The sequence below is a fragment of the Halichoeres trimaculatus genome, unplaced genomic scaffold, assembly GCF_033239565.1.
Source record: "Halichoeres trimaculatus isolate MK-OKI-2021-1 unplaced genomic scaffold, fHalTri1.1 fHalTri1_scaffold_9, whole genome shotgun sequence".
Taxonomy (NCBI): Eukaryota; Metazoa; Chordata; class Actinopteri; order Labriformes; family Labridae; genus Halichoeres; species Halichoeres trimaculatus.
This window is the reverse complement of record NW_027437188.1, coordinates 33,995,464-34,005,462: the sequence shown is the minus strand read 5'-3', so window position 1 is coordinate 34,005,462 and position 9,999 is coordinate 33,995,464. Positions and strand designations below refer to the sequence as shown.

Genomic DNA, 9,999 nt, shown 5'->3' with positions numbered 1-9,999 from the left:
GCAAACTTCAATTTGAGGTGCAACAAGAAACAGAAATAAAAGATGAGAACCTATTTTTGCTGTGTCTGTCCTCCTTTGACCTCATTCACTTATTAAAGAGTGTTTCTGAATGAATAAAAACTCGTTTAATAGAATCAAACTATGAATAACTGGTTTGTAGTATTCTCACGTTGCTTCAGTTCTCCAAACTTGCCACATGGTGGCAGCACTGAGCTCCATATTTATTTCTAGTAGGAAGGAATAAAGTTAATAATAATAACACAGAATAATTATACAAACTACCATCCCATTTAATATCTGCTCACTGTACTTTGGCACCATGGCATTGAATTCCCAATAATTAGCAGACAAGTATTTAAAAAGATATTGTTCATGATCAAAAGTTAAAGACCACAGGCTATTAAAGCCAAAATCTGCTCCAAATGTTCATTTCCTGTCAGGCATTCACACAGCGATGTCCTCCTGATGCTAAAGCTAAGAAGCTGTCTCTTCTTGAACGTGGTCGGATCATCGAGCTGCATAAGCAAGGCCTCTCTCACGCGTCTGTGAAGTCTTTTATTTTGTCAGGAGCCACAGGAAGTGGTGGGTCAGCACACTGACTGTTTTTGGAGTAATAAAACCAACCAGTGATCTATGAGAAGTGTTTATTACATCAGGGACTGCAGTTATAAAACCTGTTAGTGCTATCTAGGTCAGTCCAACCTGAAGGGGGCGCTGCAGGAGAACGGAGAATCACTTATACCATTACAGAGAGGAGGGAAGCAAAGCATTCTGGGAATATCATGGAGTGAATTCAGCTCTTTGGTGGTATTTAGGTGTAAACAACAAACAGAAAAAAAAAGAAGAAAAAAACACAAATCAATCAAAAACAAAGAAACAACAAAAGTAGAAATACAAAAAATAAAAAATAAAAGAAAGAATGATTAAAATCAGTAATACTATAAAACCAAAGAGGCTTGTTCAACGTTCAAGTCAGGAGTTATGAATCTACACACAGTACAATCTGACTGAGCTCTGTCTGCTCTTTGGCTCCCCCTGTGGTGATGAGCCGTACTGACCCTCACACAGAGACCATGATGCTGGCTGAGACTTTAAATGTTTGCAGTGTGAGCTTGGTGTTCTGGTCTTTCGGGCTGATTTTATTAATGCTCACCACCAGGGGGCAGCGTTGATCTGTGTCTGTATCCACTGCACGTATTTAACCACACGAGTGTAAACCCCGTACACCCTCTGACTGCCACACTCCTCTGGTCCCCCCCATGATACCAACCCAAACACCACCCACCTCCGGCTGACCCTGTCCTCCATCACAAATGCCCCCCCGCTGTCCCCCAAGCAGGTGTCCCTCCCCCCCTCGAAGAAGCCGGCACAGAACATGTTGTCGGTGATGTTGTAGCTGATGGAGCGAGAGGCATAGCTCGACTGGCACTCGTCCTGAGAAACCACCGGCAACTTCACGTACTGCAGGAAGTCAGAGGTCACAGCCTGCCCCGTCCCAGGGTCAGAGGTCAGAGAGGGAACGGGGGCCAAGAGGGGGGACGTAGAGTTTAGATTTGAGATTCCCCAACCAGCAACTACACCCAGAGTGTTGGGAGCTGGAGCAGGAGGGTCCCCCTGAAAAGACAGACAGGTCAGTCAGGACATCAACAGGACTCTGTTAGAGTCTGTTTCTGCGTACGCTGATGATGGTGTGTTTTCTGTATGTAAGGTGTGTTCCTGTGGTGGTTCAGGTTCAGTACTGAGACCTTCTTATGAGGTGGGGGGAGGCAGACGGGGCGAATCAGCTCATTAAACTCCGCCCTCTCCGTGAGCCGCAGCAGGGCGATGTCGTTGTTGTAGTTGTTTGGTTGGAAGTCCGGATGGAGGAGGATCTGCTGCACTGAGCGGGCGCCAGCTCCTTCCTTCCCTGCAGCGTCATGGAGACCGAGGAACACCTGAAACACACAGGTGCCCCTCATCAAACTCGGTCGACTCAACTGGATCAAGTGGTTTTGGTGCACACAGGGGCGGAGCTACAATTAGGCAAACACAGGCAGATGCTTTGGGGGCCCCAAGATTCCCAGGGGCCCCCAAAGTATCTCTTAAAAACTGATTTATGAAGTTCTCTTCAATTGAAAGCATTTCTTTTTTCTAAATCTTACTTCACATGCTTCAAAATCCATCAAAAGGCTTAATCTGTAATGATGGTTTTGGGTCCTCCCCCTCCCTTCTTATTCAATGGGCTATTCCATGTTACAACACATCTGAACATTTGATTCAGGAAGAAAGTGGAAAAAAACACTTTTTTTTGCCATTTTTTTTCTTATTTTCAACCGAGTTGGAAATAAAAACAATGTTGCTCTGAGATCTGAGATAAACATATCAGACTTTTAGGATTTTAAGGACTTTATCTAGCCCAGGAAACAGGATCATTTTCTCTAAATCAAACTTTTTGAGTTGGTGATAAACATTATTGTACAAAATCTCTTTTTTGGATACATAACTCACTGGACAGGGGGTCAAATAAAAATACATTAACTTTAAAATAATAGTACCAAAAAGTATGGTAACTGTAAATATCACCTCTTTCAGTAGATTTTTTTCCAGTTTTATGTTGTGCCTGATATTTACATATTTTTTCTTTACTAAATTTTTTTTTTCAATATTTACCTATTGTAATATTTTTCACTTCATACTTTCTTGTTTGTTACTGTTACTCTGTAAATTCCCCACTGTGGGACAAATAAGCTGTCAATGGACCATAAAAGATTTCAAATCCAGGACAAAGTGGACTAAATTATGTATTCACTTTTTTCAAAATCAAACTAAAGTACAGAATTTGAGGAAATGCATTTAGTTGCGTTGAGTTACCATGTACAAGATCAGCACTGTCTCATGCCTTGATTCTGGGCAGTGGACCCAGTTACAAGGACATGGAGGGCCCCATTGACTGGGTTTGCCTTGGGCCCCCAAACGACTAAATACGCCCCTGGGTGCACATTAGGGTCTGGGCTAACAGGGTCTCTGAGCGATGGTCCCTGCCTCAGCAGAGGGGTGAGGGAAGTTGAGTACTGAGCATGCTCAGAATAAAACAGCTGACCCCACACCTTCACGTGTTCGGGGGCCACGGGGATGACACTGGTGTCCCTCCTCTGAGACCTCAGGACGTGGGCAGCAGTGAGGATCCAGGACTCAGACAGCAGGGCCCCAGAGCCAAACCAGCGGTCCTCAGGGACCCGGGACCGGTCCTCTACACTGAGCAGGACCTGCCAGGGGAACAGGCCTGGCTTTGCACGTCGACCCCCTACGATCCGCTTCACCTGGAGGGGCAGGGAGCGAACAGGAAGACCACAGGCTGGATGGAGAGAGGACACAGTGTGTGTCAATGTGTGTGTGTGTAACTGTGTGTGTGACCTCGTTGATCAGGTGTGTGTACCTGTCCAGTTAGACTGCAGGCAGCTAGGTAGTTTGGTTGTTGGATCTGGACTGACCCAGTCTCCACTTGGACCACAGCTGAAGGAAACTACAATAAACACACACACTATGTTAGAACACTCTCTCTGTGTGGTGTGTGTGTGTGTGTGTGTGTGTGTGTGTGTGTGTGTGTGTGTGTGTGTGTGTGTGTGTGTGTGTGTGTGTGTGTGTGTGTGGGTGGCTCTTACTGTTGCTGCCGTCCTCTCTGCAAACATACTTCACCGTAGATCCGAACATGGTGCCGTTATCAGAGCGTCCAAAGACCAGATCAGCTGTAGCCACCGCGCGGGGACTCCCACAATCCACCACTGAGTCAGACAGACAACCAATCAGCTGTTAGCATGAGAGGGAAGATGATGATGATGATGATGACGGACAGGTCAAAGGTCACCACTGAACAACCTTTGACTCACCTGGCACAGATTAAAAACACCACCTACTCTTCCTCTGAGAGACATTAGACGTTAATGCTCTCTGACCTCCACAGGTGAGCTCAACCAATCAGCATCCACCTGTTCAAGAGGCGGGTCTCTGACACGCTGAAACACCTCAACAAGTGTCTGATCTATGAATCCACAGAGTGTGTAGAGCAGGTGTGTGTGTCCTCACCCTGACAGAGAGGAAGACTGCTGCTCCACGCTCCATCAGCCTGACAGTCCAGCTGATAATGATCCAGGTACTCTCCATCCTGGTCACACACACACACACAGACACACACAGGTTTTCAAAGTTAAAACAAAAGTGTGTTTGTATGAGTAAAAGGAAGTGGATCAGAGCTGCAGCGCCCCCTGTGGTGATGATGATGATGCTAACACCTTCAGCAGCCTGTAGCCCTCCTCACAGGTGAACAGCAGGTGGTCTCTGAACCTGTACTCTGATTGGACTGGGTTCATCGAGGCGTGGGGAGGAGCTTCAGGGGCCACACACTGACTTCCTGTCAACACAAAACAGAATGAAGAAACATAGACTGATGGATGTGTGTGTGTGTGTGTGTGTGTGTGTGTGTGTGGCACCTGTAGAGGTGTATGTGAGCCTCCAGCCGCGGTTTTCTCCTGAATTGTCGCTGTGGAAGACCACCGTCACGTTGTTACTGTCCGTCTGAATCTCACCTGGAGATTTATCTCCACAGAATGGACCAAACACTCTGCTGCCTGCGATAATCTGACACACACACACACACGAATGACAAAAGCTGAGCCCACCTGTGCACCTGTGTCGTTTGGACCATAAGATAGGTACCGATCTAGGTACTTAAGAGGGAGTGGAAGTGGAGTATAATTGTTAAAGGTCCCTTATTCTGCTCCTTTTCTGCAGTTTAATATGGATCACTGATGTCTTCATGAAATGGTAGTCACATGTTTTGGTCCAAAAAGCCAATAAATCAAGCCCAGCAGCGTTGTTTTCAGGCTCTCATAGCCCCTCTGTTCAGAACGCTCTGATTTAGTGGGCGTGGCCTTCATATGTAAATGAGCCACCGCTGATACCGCCCCACTCTTCCACGTCACTGAGAGCGGCGCCACGAGCACCAAGTGCACAATGTTCAGAAAACAGCGAAGCTTTTTTACCGTAACATTACAGGCTAAAACAACAGGCTAACCACAGCTAAAGTTAGCATCCTGAAGCTAACACAGAGACAGGGGGGACACTGAGGAAAAGCTCTTCCATCTGCTCCACAGCACACAGCATTTAAAATACTCACATTTCCAGGGTCCCAGGTTTGTTGGAGGATGGTTGGTAATGCGCCTGAATTCAGGACCAGTCTATTGGCTAGCCCTCTGTTGGACTGTCCAAAGTTGGAAAAGCAGTCGGCCGTGAAGTGACTAGCACACACATGCACAGTTTTACTGAGTGTAGCTGGAACATTTCCCTCATAAATGAACTCTAGACACTTAGTCTGTCTTCTTCCGAGATGGGAAGCTTGTGCATGGAACTATGTGGCTGTTTACAGACAAAAGCAGAGCAGTGATGGCTCTTCAACTTTGGTATTCTCCTCCCCGCTGCTGGAGAGATTTCTCCTTTGATGCGAGGAGGGGAGTGGGTGGGGAGGGGGTTCAGGGGGATCTGCTCCGGTGGACCAATCAGGTCAGACTTGCTCCTGATTGGTCAAAAAAGGGAATCACTGACGTCGGCAAATCCCCAAAGTCCAAACAGCTCGTTTCAGGTCAGGATTTCATATTCACAAGCTCTACTAAGTACAGGTTTTGTCATTAAATATCACATTTTGTGGGCTGGGAGGAAAGACAAAGACCCACAAATTTCATTAAAAGACTTAATAAAGTGATTTTTGCACAATATGGGACCTTTAATCAAATCAATATTTATTTCCACATAAACACACTAAAGTTCTGAAAACTGGTACCTAGAGTACTGGTACCGGGCATCAAATGAGAAAAGTACCTATACCCAGGAACCAACAGATGATCACTGACAGGTATGTGGGTGTGTGTTTTCCTCACCTTGACATGGTCGTAAGGGCAGCTGACGTCTGGGTGGTCCTCCACGTCAAAGGCGGAGTCAAAAAGGAGGCGGAGCTTGAAGCCAGGCTCCACCTCAATACGGTACAAACACTCAGAGCTCTTTGGGTACGGGGACGGAAAATCCACACTACTTATTACACCAGAGCGCTCCCTGAACACAGCATCACTGCACTCCACTGAACACACACACACACACACACACACACACACACACACACACACACACACACACACAGAAAGGTAACAGTACAGAATGAGACCAGCTGCAGACCTCAGGAACAGGATTCATGACTAAGACTAAGTCAAGGATCATGCAGAGCTCTGTGTTGGTGACTTTCTGACACTGGAAGCAGACTGTGATTGGGATCAGGCTCCTGGAATTCGGCTCAGCTAAATGAAGCACACACACACACACATACACACACCTCAAAACATGACATACACACACTTAACACAGAAACACGTTAAAGCTCTTTATGTCTGAAAGCTGCGACACACAGTCTGAGAGTTCGACACTGAGGGATTAAAACTTAAAGAGGGCAACAACAACCGACCAACTTAACCTACACACACACACACACACACACACACACACACACACACATACACACACATACACATATATATTATATTAAGAGGTTATGGAGACTTGCTCGCTCACCTTTACAGGTGCGGTTGTCCGAGTGCAGCAGGTAACCATGGCGACAGGAGCAGTAGTACCCTCCAATGTAGTTGTGGCAGAAGTGATCACAGAGCAGGTCTTCATCAGTCCGCTCGCTGCACTCATCTACATCTACAAGAAGGGGGTCAGTTAGCGCTTTAGGCTAACACTCTTTAGCCGTTACAGTATTTCACCGTCAGGACTACAGTCTGCTCCTTTAGACCAAAACCACTTTCTCAGGGGTCAGATGGCCTAGCGGTCTAACTGGAGTGGGTGGCCCTGGTTAGAAACCAGCCCCTGGCCTGTCCTCTCCTACCTCACTGAAAGCCCACAACTGGTTAGTTGAGTCCTGGTTTGTGTTAGTGTAAGTCCTTGTTATGGTTCTGGTTGTAGTTTTTGATGTTAGGTCTTGTTAAGACCATGGTTTTAGTTGCAGTGTTAGTCTTTGGTGTGGTTCTAGTTTCAGGTGAAGTATATCCCTGTTGTGATCCTTGTTTTAGTTGCACTGTTAGTCCTTTTTCCAGTCTTGGTTTTAGTTTGTATAAGTCCATTTGACATCCTGGTTTTAACTTTGGTGTTAGTCCTTGTTCCGGTCCTGGTTTTAGTTTGTGTTAGACCTTGTTCTGGTCTTGTTTTTAGTTAAAGAAACTGGACTATGGGTGCGTCTCAATGCGTTAACTTCGTGCTTCCTCCGTCCTATCTCCTCCACGACATTGGAAGTACTTTCCCAGTCGCCATTTTGAAGACTGTCCCAAAGCGATAAGTGCGCTCAGAGGAGAGAGGATGGAGGAGACTGATCGGAGGAGCTATGATCGAGGAGACATGAGAGCCGGCTTTGCGGAAGTCTTTTCACTGACCGACACGCCCCCATATGGAATATCACTCTCTGATTGGACGCTGCAGCGGCTTAGACTTTACATGAAACTTCACAAACACAACAGAGTTTAATGAGAGAAAAGACGAGCTGAGGACAGGCACAGAGGATCGTTCAGAGACTTATCATAAATCTGGTAATAAAGTGTTAGCTGTGAGTTTAAAGCACAAAACACTGAACACAACCATCATCAATCAATATAACAGAGGATTAATACAGAAAACTGACTGATAAATAATATCTCCCTGAGACACAATAAGGTGGGTTTTATTAATAAGCTTAAGAGTTCACGATCACATGAGCTCTAGATAAAGGCTAAATAATTCATAAATAATCTCATGATTACGCATTTTACCGGTAAAGTAATCCGTGAGCTTCTAAACAGCACACAGAATAAACAGAGAGCAGGTTTTCTTCATGGTAACGTGTTTGTTTAACTGGTTAAAGGAACAGACAAATCTCTGTTACTGTTTCTGTTTGATCAGAGTTATTACACTGCACATGCCCAGACGTGCTAACAGCTGTTAGAGCTGACTGACAGATGATCCAGAGGTGATCAGCTGATGCCGTCATCACTGAAACATGTTGCTTCATGTGACGCTCCGAAGGAGAGGATGTCCCATTGCTCTAAAAACCAATCTCCTCCATCCTCTCTCCTCTCTTTATTTCCTCGCGTCTCTCCATCATCTCTGGTGGGAGGGACTGAGACGCAGGTGAACGAAGCAAGTGGAGGAAAGAAGGATGAAACTTTGGAGCTTTGAGACACACCCTATACTGGTCCACATGCTTGAGGTTTTCAGTTTAACATAGTATAGTTCCTCACAGCGCCCCCTGCTGGTTGGAAGAGCTGTAGATTCTTTACAGGGATACAGGGATAAAGATATAGAGACTCTGATCTCTGGTTCTTACCCTCAGCACTGTAGTGGGCCCTGAATCCAGAGAACCGCTCTTCGTTGGAGAAGTCGGACGTGAAGATGAGGCTCATGGAGTTTCTTGGGGACTTGATGAGCTGCTGAGCCGGTACGGCTTCTGTGTCGGTCTCATCCCGACCGCAGAACAACCCTAAGACCTCGTCTTCCGCCTCCACCTGAAAGACAGCGTGACAGACTCCACAGTCCACCGGTCTGATGATAACGCTGATGATGATGGTGAGGAGGGACGTGGTCTGGGAGAGTGCTGGGCTCTGATTGGCTGACAGTGAACTGAGCTGGGCTGAGTGTTTACAGGATCAGGGCTGATGTTTACAAGACGTCAGATCGAGAGGAGCGTTATCAGAACCATGACCTCTCTGTCAGACGAGCAGCAGCTGCACACACTCACTACACACACTCACTGCACACACTCTCAGTACACACTCACTGCAGCTTATCTGAGTTTATACTGAGAGGCAGTGAGCTTCAGGTCACTGCCTCTCAGTATAAACACATTAGTTAAAGTTAGACATGGCACAGAAACTTCCCATGATGCCGCTGGCTCTTACCTTGACGAAGTCGTACTCACACAGGTAGGACGGCTCCAGGTCAAAGTGGCTGAAGTACAGTCTGATTTGGAAACCAACAGGGACGCTGATGTTCCAGCGCAGCTGTGTGTCTCTGGGGTACGGCTCCGGGAAGTTTGGTGACTGCAGGCTGCCGTACATCTCAGAGAGAGACAACACCTGAGCGCCACCAGGTGGGACCAAGACCAGGAGCTGGAACAGAAACAACCTGCCAGACAGAATCCAGGGATTAATCCTGTCAGAGCTGCAGCTACACACACCTCAAAGAACACACCATGTAACATAAATAACATAAATGTGTTTATAAATTCTAATCAGACTTTACACCACACACACACACACACACACACACACACACACACACACACACAGAGACACACACACACACACACACACAAACGAGGGTCCAGTTAACACCCTGTGATTCCTCACAGGAAAAAGTTTTTGGAGTTCCTCAAAGTTTTTAAACATCACGCTGCACGCGGACACGACAACTTCAACAACAACAACAACAACAACAACAACAACAACAACAACAACAACCAATAGAACAACTTCGCATGCAAACCCCATCCCGGTCTCGCGCTAACGGTCTCGCTCTGGGCTCAGGGTCCGTCCTCACCTCATCCTGCTGCAGCTCTGTCGCTCACACCGGGGCACGCTGACGTCTGACGTATCAGCTCAGCTCAACGCGTCATCACGTCTGGTATGTGCCCGCGCGTGTGTTTGTGTGTGATGCGTGAGCTGTTTTAACTTTTAAAAGCTACTACTGACTTTCCGGAATTAACATAGTTTGTATCAACAACTTATTTCGGACTAGTTTTAATTACAGTTTGGATATTTTAAATTTTAATTCAAGATATCTGTAATTCAATTTGAAAAAAAAAAAAAAAAAGGAAATCTTATTAAGTGATTTTGTCTTATTTTCAGTAGAAAATGTATTTTTTATTTAGACTTAGTATGAGTCACATTCACCTGACCAGTCCAGAAAAACGTCTTATTTCAAGTTATTTAAAGACAAAAATTAGGTGTGAAT

General features: G+C 46.1%; 1 protein-coding gene across 1 annotated transcript; it reads right to left on the bottom strand.

Annotated features, from left to right (window-relative positions):
• Positions 1–713: 713 nt before the first annotated feature.
• masp1 (MBL associated serine protease 1) lies at positions 714–9,612 on the bottom strand. The gene is made up of 13 exons (XM_074679998.1): positions 9,586–9,612; positions 8,946–9,171; positions 8,375–8,552; positions 6,592–6,723; positions 5,910–6,106; positions 4,467–4,614; positions 4,269–4,387; positions 4,063–4,141; positions 3,642–3,761; positions 3,416–3,502; positions 3,087–3,334; positions 1,746–1,934; positions 714–1,614 (listed from the first exon to the last, which is right to left on the bottom strand). The coding sequence occupies exons 1-13, from the start codon at positions 9,588–9,590 to the stop codon at positions 1,150–1,152; spliced, it is 2,193 nt and encodes a 730-aa protein (XP_074536099.1). The 5' UTR covers positions 9,591–9,612; the 3' UTR covers positions 714–1,149.
• Between the last annotated feature and the right edge of the window lie 387 nt (positions 9,613–9,999).